The 16,922-nt window shown below is 40.6% G+C and overlaps 1 protein-coding gene across 1 annotated transcript; it reads right to left on the minus strand.

Annotated features, from left to right (window-relative positions):
• Nucleotides 1-819: 819 nt before the first annotated feature.
• Nucleotides 820-16,396, minus strand: LOC146348441 (pepsin B-like). Its single transcript, XM_084848330.1, has 9 exons — nucleotides 16,329-16,396; nucleotides 15,834-15,987; nucleotides 13,264-13,381; nucleotides 12,144-12,262; nucleotides 9,609-9,805; nucleotides 8,045-8,167; nucleotides 6,236-6,383; nucleotides 4,040-4,138; nucleotides 820-972 (listed from the first exon to the last, which is right to left on the minus strand). The coding sequence occupies exons 1-9, from the start codon at nucleotides 16,382-16,384 to the stop codon at nucleotides 820-822; spliced, it is 1,167 nt and encodes a 388-aa protein (XP_084704456.1). The 5' UTR covers nucleotides 16,385-16,396.
• Between the last annotated feature and the right edge of the window lie 526 nt (nucleotides 16,397-16,922).

The following is a 16,922-nucleotide window of genomic DNA, read 5'->3' on the forward strand; positions in this document are numbered from 1 at the left end:
TTGGAAATCACAATGGGGCATTGGGGGGGGACACGTCTATCATATGTACAGTTATGGCTTATACATATTTTAAGCTTCTCTAGGCAATGGCAAAGGATTAAACATCTGAAAGATGGTAGTTTGAAGCTAGCAGTTGACTCCAAGGGTGGGAACAGGCCCTTTTTTATCCATAGTTAGAAATAGTGCTAGAAATTTCAAAAAGGTACTCCTCAAATTCCACCACAGACTGATTACTCCTTGGAACCCATGATTTAAATATGAAATGTCACTTCTGAAACAAAAAGCTCAAAATAATTGTTAATCCAATTTCCTCTGTAAAACAAGGCTCAGTTTGTCATGCAAACAACAGATCAGGCAACATGTCATCATGGAGGAGTTTATACACAAATTATACATAAATCAACTTAAAGGATAAGAACAATTGGAATCACACTCCAATCATTAGATAATGACTCTCAAATTACATATCCAACACTACGCTATAAAAATATACCCTTTAATTGTTTACTTACATCATCGGTAAGATTCGTTGTTCGCTGAATGTGAATTTATGTCAGCATGACAGTCCATGCCCTTTTCCCCTTCCCTTCCTTTTATTCTTCCCCATCCCGTTTTTCCCTTAGTTCCTCCTCCTCTCTTTCTACTCTATATCACTGTGAACATTCCAACAAGATATTAAAACTTCTGTAAATATTTCTTTTAAGGAAGACAAACAACAATTAGACATATTAGAGTTTATTTTTATGTTGCAATGGATCTTCAAATAACTGATGATATGCAAACCATGGCAGACTAGAAAGGAAATGAGCTTTGCCCAGTCTAAGCTGATGGTGCAAAGCCCACCCTGTTGTTAGCCATGTCAAAGACAGAATAATACTCCTTAAGGAAGACATCGCCGAATATAAATAGAGGTTGTTGATTCAAGGAACGCAAATACGTGGGCCCAACTACAACTGCACAACGTCCATTGTACTGTAAAAGAAAAGAAAATATCTTACGTTCCACCTTTACTCAGGGAAAATGGCATGAAGTATTTTATTGATTTTTTAAATTTTAATCTTAACCAAGTATGAACTAATCTTTACATTCTTCAAATCTAATTGGAGCACAACACAAAAAGCATGTACAAACATATTGGCAATATTTCCCCATAATATACCTAATACGCATATGGCTGTACTACATCTTGAACTCTGTCATTCTAGTACATAACACATAGACACAATTTCTCCATAGAAGAGTTTTGCTGTCCTCTTCCTTTGCTTAATCTAACAATATTTTGAAGTCTAGCCATTTACATTTAGAGCTTATAGCTAATTATGAAGTTGTTAGTTGATATTAAAAGTATATTGAAATAATGTGTTGACAGTATTTTGAACATATCATAACAATATTACTATTGGGTCTAAAGGTAATATATATCCTATCATCTTTTCAATTTCATCCAAGATAGCAACCCAATATGTTTTTATCTTGGGCCAAGTCCAATACACACACACACACACTTCAGAATAATCACAACACCAGCAATTGTCATTTGCAATCCTACTACATTTGCATTGCTGGGATGAAATACCAGTGCATAAGTATTTTATAAAAACTTTCCGTAACATTCATGTAAAGTATTTTTTGTGGTACCTTTTCCTAGATCCACCTTCAAAAGTTCTAATGGTACGTCAGACTAATATCCAGTTCCCATTTTTGTTGATAAGAATTTCTTGATAGATCTAAGGCTAAATCTACACTAGTGCTTTTTATCAGTATTGAAGTACACTGATAACTGTTGGGGCACGTTACGTATTCTGTATACCACATTTCTAGTGTTATTTCCTGCTTTTTATTCCGTATAATCCAAAATACTGCAACAGATGTCATTGTATGTGGTATAAATATGGTATAAATGTGGCAAGAGGGATATAGCGTTACCATGATGGGATCGTATTGATATGACACAAGGGGTAGATCTGGCCTAAGTCTCCAGTCAAATTATATAACTGACTCAGCACTTTTCTGGTTTGTCCATTAAGCATAAATACTTCAAGCTTAGTACTCTACCAAAGTGGACCATATTTTCTCAATTGCTTGATGTTTAATCTGCAGGTATTGAAACAGTGGAGGACTAAAAGTGTCATTTCCTCAATTATATCCATATATGTTATAACTTTCCCCATTCTTAAACTTTTTTTAACTTCAATTAAACCTTTTCTTCCTCCAAAGCTTGCATATTCCCCAGTGAAATCTTCTCCAGTTCATTGTTATAATAAATTATAGTATGTGGAGAAAAGCCTACGGTTAACTTACTTTTAAATTCACTCCATACATTATGTACATTTCTAGTACAGGGATTCAGTTTTATAAAATCCTTATCAGATTTGCTACAAATCTGATACAAATACAAAAATGTGTATTTTTCAGTTGCATATTGTTATTATATTATATTGAGATATTGTTCCACGATTAATACTTTCTCATGGCAGAATTAATATATTAGATGTAACAATATGGCTATAAGATCTTTTAAAGAATGCATGAGAAAGCCGTATACAGTTCTTTTGATACACTTCTTGTATGGGCTCTATCCAATAATTTCCTGATATTTCCAGACAGGTTATGGTTCTTAATAAATCTTGTTTGATCCATACCAATTATTAAATTTAACATCTTTGCAAGAATATTTCTCCATATTTTAAGATATTGATTCAAGATGGGTATCTGTCTATATGATTCTGAGTTAAATAAGTCTTTGTCCTGTTTGGGAATTATCAGTTTTGCTTATTTCCACATCTTAGCAAAAATTAGTTTTTTCATTATCTCATTTCACATATTAAATAATAGACTGGATAATATGTTAATAAAGGCCTTATTATATTCTCCTGTATATCCATATGCACCTGGGATTCATTATATTTTAGATTTTTAATTATTCTATAAAGTTTATCAATTGTGATAGGGTCCTGCAAGTCTTTGATTTCTTGTGGGGTTAATCAGGACAAATACACTCTTTCTAAAAATTTATTTTTTCCTTCCTGAGAGGGAAGGCCTGAGGAGCCAAGAACACTTTAAAATTGTTGTATTTATTAGCTATACCTTTGAGGGGGTTATTATTTTATCCTTATCTCTCAACTGTGAGATCATACTGTTATATTGTGTCTTTTTTATCGGTGATGCTAAACTTTTGTCAAGTTTATTGTCTTTTTAAAATATCTGTTGTTTTACGAAGGCCAGACTGTTTACCATCCTAGTGCAATTAATTAAATCTGTTTCCTCAGCACTACTAATTGTTTATAGATCTTCCGAAAACTTGTCTCCTTATGTTTCTGTTTATGTATACGCATAAATCTGTGTATGTAGTTCTTTTATATCTTTATCTCTCTTCTTCAAATAAATAAAAGCTTAATGAGAAAACCTTGGATCACAGCCTTGGAAGCTACCCATATTTTATGAAGCCCCTTTAAAGAAATCGGAAATCAGGTCCTGATTGGATCACATGACAAGAAACAAAATGTCCACTGGGTCTGCTCATTGTAACCAAATTACTGTGAGAATCTACTATGTTTCCAAGGACATAGTGTGAGAATCAGTTCCACATTACACGTGCCCCGATGTGTATCTGGCTTAACTGCTTGTGCAGGTTCAGAGCTGACCCCATCGCACATAGGCTAGTCGTTATGCCAGCACAATGAATATAATCTGGCAGAACTCCTCCTCTTGCTTCCAGTGATAAAAGCAAAAGCAGACACATCTTTGAGAAGATCTTTGTATTTGCAAATCTAAGAAAACAATGCAGATCGCAATGGCAGATCCATGCAGTGTCCTTGAAAAGATGATCAAAAGAAAAGACCAGGAGAAAAATGACTAGAGAACCATTTTTTTGAGCAACGAAATTCCACTCCAGAGAATAAGACCCATACATCAGATCTTTTCCTTAAACAGCAACCCTGTTATCAAGACTACAGGAAGTGTAATATTGCCATAATCTCTAGAGATTACAACACTCAAATAACGCACTTTAAAAGATATACCAATAAAGTATACGTACATTGGAGACATAGGCAGAGGGAGGCAATGGGAACTGGGATCCATTAATGAAAAAGGTCATGGTGGGCATATTCTGGACGTTGTCGCAGTTCACCACCAACTAAAAAAGAATACAAAAGCAAGCTTAGCTCTGTGAGTAGACCAGTCAGAACCGAAGTTGGTAGATCAGACCCAGCATCAGGGGTTGTCTTGGCTGAGCAGCTGCTGAAGGCTCAGAGGTTTGTATCCCTCACCCTGAGAAGTCTACCACTATCATGGCTGCCATGGCTGTCACCATCACAGCTTTGGTGCTGCTGCTGCCACTGCCTATCACAGCAGCCACAAACTTCACCCCCATGCCACGTTTTCCTGGTGCAGGGACAAGTGGTGGCACTTCTGAATGGGAGCTGAGCCAGGCCAGCGCTCAGTTCCACTCTGTGCCAGCTGTGCCAGCCCCCAGTGTTGGATTTTCTGAAATGCAATAACAGACACTGGTATTGGGTCAGGCATTACATTTTGGATAATCTAACATGGTGGTCAGCCAGCATGGAGCAGAGTCAAGTGCCAGCTCAGTTGTTTTTCAGAAACACGGAATGTCTGGTCCCTCCTTCCACGTGCAGGGATGAGTGACTGGTGGCCGCAGGGCACAGTGTGTGTGTGTGGGTGTATGGTTGCGGCGGAGGCTTCAACATGGAAAGGGCATAAAACTCTGATGGATGGGGGACCCCATTGGCAACACCATGTGCAGGGCCCACTGGAATTTAGTGCTGGCCCTGGGTTTGATTCTGTTCCCACAAAAAAAGAGACTGAGAATCAAAATATGCTCTGTTTCATTTCTGTGCAATTAAGAGAGAAGAAGCCTTTTGGGTTCTTACTGCTGTTTTTAAGACTTGTTTCTTATTAGCTGCAACGTACTATTTTAATATAAGCCACAGTGAGGTTTTTGTTTAAGAAGAATGGGGTAAAAAATTCTAAAATAGACAAAATATATAAATACAGTTAATATACACATCCATGAAATGCATTACAGCTTTGCCATCTGCCTCTCCCACAGGCATAAGCATTAGTGTTTGGCTGGATCTAGCCTATGTCTGTCTAGCATTCTCTTTCCAATTGCATCTGATCTGATGTTTCTGGAGTGAGATTAGCACATGTCTCTTGCATTCCACTAGGCCTTTATCCTGGGTGAAGCTTCCATTTTCTGATGATACATGTTAGCACACAGGTGCTTTTTATCTTGCACGTCAGTGATCTGGCATTGCAAGTGAACACTGAGATGACCTGGTCTGAGTTGGTTAAAACAAAAATTGGATAGCAAAAGAGCTACAAAAGGATCTCTCCAAACTGAGAAATTGGCATTTAAATGGCAAATATGTTTCAATGGAAACAAGCATAAAGTGATGGATGTTGGGGCAAAAAAAATCTAAATACACATATGCACTGATGGGGTCTGAGCTGGTGGCAACTGATCAGGAAAGGGTTCTTGGGGTTGTGGTGGATTGCTTGAAAAGAATGCTGACCCAGTATGTGGTTGCTGTGGAAAAGGTAAACACCATGTTGGGCATTGTTAGGAAAGGAACTGAAAATAAAACTGCCTGTATACAAATCTATGGTGTGATCACACTTGGAATACTATGTGCGTTTATGGTCACTGCACCTCAAGAAGGATATTACAGAGCTGGAAAAGGGCAATCTAAATTCACAAGATGCTAGAGCAACTTCCCTATGAGGAAAGATTACAGTGTTTCAGGCCGTTAAGTTAGAAAAAGGGCGAGTAAGGGCTGGCATGATAGAAGGGTATACATTTATGCATAGCATGGAGAAAGTGGATCGGGAGACATTCTTCTGCCCGCACCATAATGCTAGAACCTGGGCCATCTAATGAAGCTGAAAGGTGGGAGATTTTGGACAGAAAAAAGGAAATACTTCTTCATGCATTGCATATCTAAAATTTTGGATTCTGCTTACAGAAGGTGTACTGATGGCTGCCCACTTGGATGGCTGTAAAATGGGATTAGACAAATTCATGGAGGATAAGGCTGTCATGGGCTTCCCATTGAGGCATCTGCTTGGCCACAGTGGGAACTGAATTCTGGATTCTATAGGCGTTTGGTTTGATCAAGCACAACTTTTATGTTCTTGTAGTCCTTCCCCTCTGAACTGCTGAAATACTTGGAGAGGTCATAAGCAGATCCCTGAGATTCCCTCCTCCACCTACCTCACCGTTGCTGTCTGGCTCAACACCCACAGCCTGCATGAAACTGTCCATGTACTGGCCTGGGATAGTAAGCTGATGAGTGCCAGTGTCTACAACTGCTTGGCAGCCTTGACTGCACCAGCCAGTAGCCTTGTTGCCCATGGTAACCCTACAGAGACAAGAGCAAACGTGTCAGGAAGGCAAAGTTAGTAACAAAGGAACAAAACAGATGAAAGCAGAGAGAAACACATGGACCTTCCAATCCTTAAAACTGGAGTGCCCGAGGATCAGTAAACTATAGATACAACTCCATGATGTTTCTCACTTTCAAATGTGATAACCATTGAAAAAGAAAATTGACTCAGTCCAAAATTCAGGACTCTACTATACCATGATAAGCAACCCTCTATCAACAAAGCTGAAAGTTCTGAAAAACCAAAATAGCGTCCAAGAATTCAACACACAGATCTAGTTAAAAGGATCTCATAAGCAGGTGCTAAGAAAGACTTCAAGGTAAAGCTCTGGAGAGCCAGGCCCAGTCCAAGGAGACAATTCTGAGCAGGATGGACTGATCCAGTTAAAAAAGTTCTGAGTGTGTGTGTGTGTGTTGGAATATATATATGTGTGTGTGTGTGTGTGTGTGTGTGTGTCTTCCATGTCCTGTTCATGCTGCACAGTTTATTATAGCCAACATAAGTGTAATGTGCAATTTGGCAGGGTTAGGAAGTTCTGAAAACACTCCTCCACAGTGCGTGTGTGTGTGTGTGGGGGGGTATATGTGTGTGTGTCTTCCATGTCCTGTTCATGCTGCACAGTATATTATAGCCAACATAACTGTAATGTGCAAATTTGGCACGGGTAGGAAGTTTTGAAAATTCTCCATCATTTATGTCCCAGTACCAAAACTGCCAAGTTGGGGATAAATGCACAGCAATGTATGCTTAATGGGTTAGTAAGGTTTGCCTTTACACATTAGGGTAAGAGGTGCTCTTGACAGTCCCACTATTCAGCTTTTTTCAAAACATGATAGTGCAGGTTATGGATCCATGATCCATTCTAATCATAAGATATTGTTGCCTCAGTGTTGCTACTGAATACAGAAGAATACTTTCTTGGCTGCCATAAAATTGCTGAAGGACTTTCAGGAGGGTGTGCATGTGTGTGTGCAATAAATATGTAGTTGTTATTTGTTTGCCTCCAAGTGGTGATCCAGTTGCTGGAATACTGCATTTTTGTAGCACTCGTGCTGCGATATCTTCTTGCTGAGAAAGTTGTTGTTTGTATTTGGCCTGATGGCTCATCCATTGTGACCTAGAGTGCTCTGTGAAATATGGTTACACAAGTCTCACTGTTCTCTGATGAACAAGGATGGGTGATGTGAGTCATCATGTGGCCATACCTGAATGCTCCTCTGTTGTACCACTCAAAGCAGCAACTTTCATGTAACCTTTTTTTTTTGTTTAAATATTCATCATCATTAAAGTTACCCTCACCCTTTGCAGTAGCGACTACCATTTTTTTACTCTTTTGCACGTTTTAATTATTTTATTGGTTCATTATTTTATTGTACCATCCCACTGATATTAATAGTACTTCCAAGTGTCTACCTTTGACTGGCTACCTGTGACCTTGGTCCCTGAAAGTTCATTTGTAATGCCGGAGAAGTAAAACACCCGCCCGCCAATACACATACATGTTTTAGAGGGGGAAAACCTTTTCCCCCTCTAAAACCTTCCAAAGAGGGAGAAAACCTTTTGTTTTCCTCTGGAAAATAACAGGAGATCAGAGCACAAAAGCACAGATGAGATGGGAATTACAACAATCACTTACTCCTCCACAGCAATCTGCCAGTAATATTCATAGGTGACAGGTGCCCAAGAAATTTCCCCAGTGAACAGCTGATTGTCAATACCTCCAAAAATCAGTTCCCCTCCATACTGAACAGTTGGTTGGCTAGGAGGAAAAATACAGGGATAAGATAAGGAGGAAGAGAACAATGCAGATAGTTGGGCACAGATTACTGCAAATAAACTAATCCTGAATAACCAAAAGGGTTGTTTCCACAAAGATAAGATTCTCACTCTTAGATCTGAGAGACTTCAAAGCCTGGATGAAGCATGGTAGGGATCAAAATATAACTCAACTTGCATTAAGTGATCATGAGTAGGGGTGCACGAAAGTCACTTACCTGGTCTCGCAGCTTTTCGCGGTGGGGGGTAGGCGCTTCGCGGCTCTCCCCGCGAAGTTCAGGCCGGGGGGGGAGGCTTCCCACCTCACCCGGCCGAAATTCAGGCTGGGGGGGAGGCTTCCTGCCTCGCCCGGCCGAAATTCAGGCCGGGGAGGAGGCGCCTCGCCTCGTCCGGCCACGAAATAAAAAGTTTAAAAAAAAAAACGCCCCCGTGATAGGCTACGTGACGATTAACGTAGCCTATCACGGCTAGATCTGCAAAGTCAGCCATGATAGGCTACGTCAATCGTCACGTAGCCTATCATGGGTGACTTTAAAAAAAAAAAAAAGCGCGTACGCAAATGGCGGCCCCCATAGGGAGCCGCCATTCGCGTTCCTTATTTGGTCGCTGCAGTCTACGTAAATCTTTACGTAGACTACGGCGAAAATAAGGGCAACACAAATAGCGTTGCCCTTATTTTCGCCGTAGTCTACGTAATCTTTACGTAGACTACAGCAACCAAATAAGGAACGCGAATGGCGGCTCCCTATGGGGGCCGCCATTTGCGTACGCACTTTTTTTTTTTTTAAGTCACCCGTGATAGGCTACGTGACGATTTACGTAGCCTATCATGGCTGACTTTGCAAATCTAGCCGTGATAGGCTACGTTAATCGTCACGTAGCCTATCACGGGGGCGTTTTTTTTTCTTTTATTGGAATGGCGGCAGCGGCAGCCGGTCGAAAGACCGGCTGCTGCTTCCGCCCCGGACAAAGACCCGACGAACCGCCGGCCGGACCCGCCACCGGGAGGGACATTCGGGAAAAGTAAGTCCCGTCCCGGGGGGGGGGGTGCGGGGGGCAGGGGGGTGCGGAGAATTTCTCCCCGAAACTTGTTCAGGAGGCCGAACACGTTGGCGCTCGGCCCCCCGAAGTTTCAGGGAGAAATTCTCCGCCATCCCTAAATTCATGAGTTTATACTCATACTGTGAGTTTACCCTTTCAACATGTGTTTCAACCCTTGCAATACGGATGATAAAAATCAAGACATTTCACCTTCTCTTCTCTCTGTAGAGCTCATGGCTGGAATGCCAATGCAAATAAATTTGTAATTGTAGAGAGTAGTAGGAGTACTACCAGGGAGTAGCCATTTAGTAATTCCAGATTATGGTCTCTGATCTTGGCCTTGTGTTTGCGCCCTGACAAAAGTATAGTTTTTTGGATCTTACCGTGAGAAATAGAAGCTGAAGATGGGTTCAGAAAGCTGCCCTTGTGTCATCATCTGCTGTGTGACAGGGGCTAACCCCCCTGCCAGGGAACGATAAGCCATCCCAAAAATCCCATCAAAACTGCCATAGTAGAATGGATAGGGGGGTTCGTACGTACTCAGGCCAAAAGGCTGGTTGTGAACAACAATATTCTGGACCTGAGAGAGAAATAAGAAAAAGGGATTTCACCCTTTTACCATGGAGTTAAGATAATGATGGTCAACTTGAATAACAAAAATATCAACAGTAAGGACAAGAAAATACTAGAGGTTTGCATCAATAACAAGATTTGGTATTTACCCCAATTTGGTGATTTGGTAAAACAGCTCAATTCAGCTCAGAACAATGTGTAGGCTGCCCAATTCAACTTAGGCCCAAATCCAAATATCAGGTCAGAAAGCCCAAATTTCATGCCTTCTATTCACGTCATTGGAAAACAATAAATTGCTATAACTTTTTTCAGTTGTTCAGAATTGGATGAAATTTTCAGGCATAGTAGCCCCTTATACAGGGATTGTGTTGGCCAATTTTTCACTAATAGGTGTATGGGCTTTTGTACCTTTGGATTTTGATTTTTTTTAAAGGAGACTGTCAATAACATCTTTCTTTCTTTGCAGAGTTGGATGAGTTTGGGTTAAAAAAAATAAGGATGCTCTTATTCCCCCTATGTTTTTCTAGGCAATTGTAATGAAAATGACATACAGCAGAGAAGTGTCCCTACTTTAAAAAACAAAGAAGCCCTGAAACATTTCAGAAGGATAGGTGCAGCGATTTTTGTGGAAGGAGAATGGTCACATGGGTGGGGGGAGTAGTTCACTTCCCTTATCCTCTGCCATGCTTCTATTTTGCCAATGTGTATGAAAATGCCATATGCCATAGAGGTGCCCATTGGCAAGAAACATGCAGAATTTCAGAAGGATAGTCCTAGGGGCTAGGGGGTTATGATGAATGAAAAACAGTCTAGGACTTTTTTGTGCTCTGCTCAGTTGGTACTAACATCATGAAAGTGCAATAGGATAGGGTTGGATCATGGGTGTGAAGCTACAGTGGAAGAGGCAGAAGACTTTGACCATCCAGCATTTTCGAAGTAAGCACCCAATGCTACATTCTCCACCAAACCTCATTTAATGTTCCTGCTCCTGGGAGAGAGAACTAGGAAAGAGCACTGAACACTGGAACATAGAATCATAGAATCATAATCTCTAACTGCGTAGAGATTTTATTATATTAAGTGGTATATATCTATTATTAATAAATGAATAAATAAAATACATTACTTCAGTATACCTACCCCAAAGCACTGGAAGTGGAGAAGCTTGTGATTCACTGTGATTAGAAGGTAGAGGTGCTAGTCACAAAACTATACCCCATTCCTCCCGCTCCCCATTCTCCCCACTCAGGTGTTTTCCTTCTAAGGAGAGCTTGGGGAGAAATGTATCTCTCTGTCCCTTTGAATCTAATTTGTTAATGCATCTCCAGGAGTGCTCAGATTCAGATTCAGTCTGCTTTGGAGAAGCTCTGCTTCAATTCAGATATCTCCCAAATCAGTGTGATTCAGTTCTGCATTCCAGATTTGGTGGAATCCAAGCACACCCTGAGAAAATATACATCATTTCACTGTTCAGATTTGGATTTGGTCTGCTTTGGAGGAGCCCTGCTTCAATATGCACATTTCCTGAATCTGTTCAAATCAGCCTGATTTGGTTCTTGATTCAGGATTTGGCAGAATCCAAAGCACAACCCAAGAAAATACACATTGTTTTAGGAATAATGCAAATCAGAGAGGCAAGAGCCCTATTCAGCTGTTCTCAAAGTAGTTAAAACAAAATGCGTGAGGAGAGAGAGCATGCTAGTCCCACCCCCTCCTTACACATTACCATTTTCTCATGAAAGGCGACTTTTTGAAGAGTAGAGCCTTTTCTATCCATGGAGACTCTCCACGTGATTGAGAATGCTGGTTTTCCAAAATCATTTAGTTTAACCACTTTGAGAATGCCTGAATGTGACACAGCTAAATGGACTGATTGTAAAGTCGATGGAACAAATTTAATTACCCCCCTTCTTGGGGAGAGCTTATGCAGTTCTCCTTAAACGAGGCGTGTTCACGTTGTAAATACATACATAAATAAGGGTGGGACCATAAAACGACCATTTTGATCTTCTGCCTTGGGTGCCAGAATGGCTTGAACAGACATCAGGATGAGATTATTTTCCCACTGCTGCAAATCACCTACAGCATAGACAGTGGTGTGTGGGATTGGGGGGAACCCTCATTTCCCTAGTAGTTGCACATAGCCAGTAGTATGTGGGTATCAAAAGTCACATATTTCTCTCCTAAGCTTTGGTAATGGTACTCCATCTTTTATGCTTGCAGTGCTGGGTTCTGAACAGGGGATATTTTTTCTGTAACTTTTTCAGAACTTGACAGGTGTTTGAAGATTCTTAAAATGCAGCATAATTAAAGACGGGTGACTGCATGGCGCAAAGTTCACTTACCCTCACAGTATCATAGCCTAGCCTGAGGGAAACATCGCCAAACCCATAGTACAGGGTAAAGGTCTGTTCTGTGCCAGAGTATGTAGAGGATGCACTGGGGTTGAAAACATCATGGTTAGCTGGAGTAAAAAAAGAAACAAACACCATATTTCTGTTACATATTTAGATTTGATCAAGACCCTAGCTCTCAACCTAATCTAACCAACAGGATTAATGCAAGTATAAAATGGAATAATCCCATGTACGCTAGAGGAAGAGTAGAATAAAAATGATAAATAAACTAGTTACATGTGATAACCCCTCGGAGTGCATTAAAAAATGATCTAACAAAATAATCATTGAAAAATTATGTCTGACAGGTGCACACAGTCCTATGAATGAGTTCATTGGGGCTCACTCCAGAATAAGTGTGCATCGGATTGCAGCTGTAGTGCAAAAGAAATTGCATGATTGCAGCATTTTCTAACCCTCCATTTCTATTTGTCCAATTTTTGTCTCCATTGCTTTTAAATATTTATGCTGAAGAGATACAATAGCATAAGCATGAAAATACACGTTCTCAGGAAAAGAGTACTGCCAAACCCATGTATGCCAAATGTGGGGTGAGAACCCCGGTGGAAGAAAATACATATTTAAATTCATCAGAGGGGCATTGTAGGAAAGAACATGTTGGTGATAGAAGGGTTAAGTACCCTCCCCCAACCATCAGTGCACCCCACATATACCCACCTAGCTATCACATTTGCCTTTCCATAGAAAGGCAGTGTTTCCTTCATAACATGCAGTTCCAGACATAAATGAGGTGTTTCCTTCATAACATGCAGTTCCAGTTTCTATGCACTTATCAGAGTCATATAATCTGGCCATGTCAAATGAGCTCCATTATTTTCTTCCCCATAATGTCAGTGCTGAGAAATGTAAAGGTTGCGAACAGAAGGAAAAAAGGGCCCATACCCAGCCATCCCAAAAAAGGACCTGAGAGACACTAGCCTAAATGTGGCTATTCCATTCACCTTTGAAAACTGTCTATTTGGGCAGATGTTTAGCTGTTCTAAATAAACAAACTCGATTAGAGAGCTCACTAAAACAAATTTCTCTACAGCTTGGTGATAGTACTCACCACAGGCTCTGGTATTACAATACACAGAAGGCACCCAGAGATTGGAGGATCCGGTGTCCATGAGAACCCGGAAGTTCTGTGGTGGAGTCCCAATACTGATCTCTCCAAAGTAGTAAGTCTGCCAAATGCAAAACGTTAGTAAACTGGAATATTTCAACACACTTTTAAAGATTTTGAATAATCTCTACTATTTTTCTACCAAAGATCTCAAAAGAACTATCTAGATCATAAATAATTCATTTCACCAATAATTCATCCTACAAAGAAAGCTGTGCAACCTCCTCGTCAAGACTGCACAGCAAGCCAGTGACAGACCTATTCAAAAACAGAATTACTTGACCCCCTTTTAAGTTGGCCCTCTTTTCCTGCAATCCAAAAAGGGGCATGTGCACACAACCACACAGAGGATCAAACAATAACAATACCCTTTTTAGATCATGAAAAGTGTTGGTGCATCTCATGAAGCAAGTAAGTGGCACTTAGGGATGGCGGAGAATTTCTCCATGAATCTCGGGGAGGCCAAATGCCAACCCATTCGGTCCCCCGAAATTGGCGGTGAAATTCTCCGCCCCCCCCCCCAGGATGGGACTTACCTCTCTCGAATGTCCCTCTCGGCGGCGGGTCCCGGCGGGGGTTCGGCGGGGGCGGCGGCCGGTCTTCCGACCGGCTGCCGCCGCCATTACAAAGTGAATGTAAAAAAACACACACACACACCCGTGATAGGCTACGTAACGATTTACATAGCCTATCACAGCTAGATTTCCAAAGTCAGCCGTGATAGGCTACGTAAATCGTTACATAGCCTATCATGGGTGACTTTGGGAAAAAAAAGCACGTATGCAAATGGCGGCGCCCTTATTTTCGCCGTAGTCTACGTAAATCTTTACGTAGACTACCTGGGCCCAAATAAGGAACGCAAATGGCAGCGCCCAGGGGCGCCGCCATTTGCATACGCGCTTTTTTTTTCCCAAAGTCACCCGTGATAGGCTACCTCACGATTTACCTAGCCTATCACGGCTGACTTTGGAAATCTAGCCGTGATAGGCTACGTAAATCGTTACGTAGCCTATCATGGGTGTGTGTGTGTGTGTTTTAAATTCACTTTTTTATTTCGCTGCCGGGGAGATGGGGCGCTTCTCCACAGCCTGAATTTCGGCCGGGCGAGGCGGGGCGCCTCCCCCCCGGCCTGAACTTCGGGGGGAGAACCGAAGCGTCTCCCCCCCACTGCGAAGCAAGCTGCAGGACCAGGTAAGTGACTTTCGTATACTACACTACTCCCCTACTGTGTAAGTTGACACCATTTGGGGCTATTTGGTTTTGAAAAAAGGGTAGTAAGGAGGACATGATAGAACTGTATAAAATTATGCATGTTGTGAAGAAAGTACATAAAGAGATGATTTTCTCCTTCTCTCATCATACTAGTAGCTGAGTCATCCAGTGAAGCAGAACACTGAGAAACAAAAGGAAGTACTTCTTCACACAGCAATAGGTAGGAATTCATTTCCTCAAGATGTGGTGATGGCCATCAATTTAAAAGGCTTTAAAGAGGGATTAGACAAATCTATGGAGGATAAGGCTATCGATGGCTACTAGTCATGATGATTACATACTACTTCCAGGATCAGAGCAACATGTCTCTGAATACCACTTTAAATCAATACCATGATTTAAACCTCTTCTCTAACTGCAAGATCACTGCTGGTGGTGAAAGGAGAGACATATGCACACAGCTACAGCTTTGCTTGACTTGTTCAGCCCAACAACTCCCATGGCTGAAGACAAAAGGCAGTTTTAAACAAATCATATCTTCTGTCTTCAACATTGGCTCAAGATTTCTAGTGTACCACATTTAATATATAAAAGACAAGTCAACAAGTAATGAAGATACCATGAAGCCAGAATAAAAGAAAAAGCTGAGAGATTTAAGATGTGTTTTAATAAGGCATCTTCAACACCTGCACACACACCAGTGCGCTATTTTCAAAAAACAAAGAGCCCCAATGACGTAGACCTCTGAGCACACACAGGCAAGCGTTCTGTTCATTCTTTTGAAAGCTGGTAGTCTAGTGGATGGGTTGTTTGCTGAGCTTAGCTGTCAGCTATGGGGAGAAATTCATTCAGTTCACATTTTAATGAAAAATTACCTAATTTTGTTCCTTTGAACCAATATGCAAACCAAAAAGTTATCCCTTGAAATTTGCACTTCTCCAAATTTTGCAATGGAGTGTTCCAATCACAAATGTGTATATTAGGGAAATGTGCATGCAAAAATCTGTATGTTAGTGAGAATAATGTTCAAAAATGCATTATAATAGGAAAAAAATTGCAAAAATCCATGTATTAAGAGAAATGTGCACAAAAATGCATAGAAATTTTAATGAAAACTTTGAGTTTTTTTTTCAAAGTTTAGGTTGAACTGAACTTAAGATTGGAAAAATGAAAAACCGAGAGAAACCAAAATTGACAGATTTGTCTGTCCCTAATTCTGCATTGAGCAATGTCATTTATTTCCTCTACCTCAAAGGGAAAAAATGCACAGAGGTACACATTTGCCCTGCTGTAATACTCACATTCAAGTAATTGGTAATTGGTTCATAAACAACGTTGTATTCATTCCAGTGGTATTTCAATCCAGGATCAACACGGTGCTTTTTCAGATATTCCTCCAATACTCCTTTCTCCTTCATGTTCTCCCAAATAGATTTCCCTTTCTTCAGAATCATTCTGTACAGCGTAAAAAGAGTTTACAAGATCAGCAGAAGTATTTTGGACCCTCCACATATGTCGTATGTCTTCTTGTTCACAGACTCTTCATTGGTATTGGAAATTCACTCTTCATTGGTATTGGAAATTGCTGATAGACCATCATGCTACTTGCTACTCAAAACAAGGAAATCTATGAAAGATGAATGGATTCACAAAGCTTGAGAAGCTAAGGTTTAACTTTGCAAGGTAAAGATAAAATCATAGTTTTCCCGCAAAACAAACATTGACTGAAAATGTGTCCCCTGAATTAACTACCAGTGGTACTTCAGTCTCAGTCATACCCAAGGTGGGATTCTCACCTCTCCAGACCCTCTGACAGGTGCAGAAAAACCAGTACTAGGACCAGCCACTTCATGGTGCTCAGTTTCTTGACCAAGGCGATGGATGTGCTTGAGAAGTGAGAAATCCTGCGGCTGTTCTTCCCCTACCTTTATACTCAGGACAACTTTCCTCCGCTGGCTTATCTGTGTACATTTATTTCGCCGTGTCATTATGCACACCCAATATGTACATATTCTGTTTTCTTAAGGATGATAATGTGTCCAACTCCTTTGTTAAAAAGAAGTTTTAGAACCAATTGGTACCCTTGATTTTTAAAAGATTGAATTATACAAATTGGCTTTGGAGCAAAGCTTTGCTATTAGAAAAGAAAATCAGTGATAAGATAACAATAAACCAAAGTATAATCAGTTACCTTTGAAAACTGGTACTATTCTTTTCAGAATTAATAAAGGGCACGTTAATAATCCCAGTGACTGTGACGAGTGTTACATAAAGCTGGACAAGCTAATTTTTATTTAATTGTATCCAAGAAATATCTAGAGTAACTCCAGGGGCCTGTCTTCATGGGTGATTTGCTGCAGATTGAGACTGTTTGGAGGTTCTTTGTGGCA

This window comes from Heloderma suspectum, chromosome 4, assembly GCF_057233095.1.
Source record: "Heloderma suspectum isolate Gila_16-S chromosome 4, 16-S_ref, whole genome shotgun sequence".
Classification (NCBI taxonomy): domain Eukaryota; kingdom Metazoa; phylum Chordata; class Lepidosauria; order Squamata; family Helodermatidae; genus Heloderma; species Heloderma suspectum.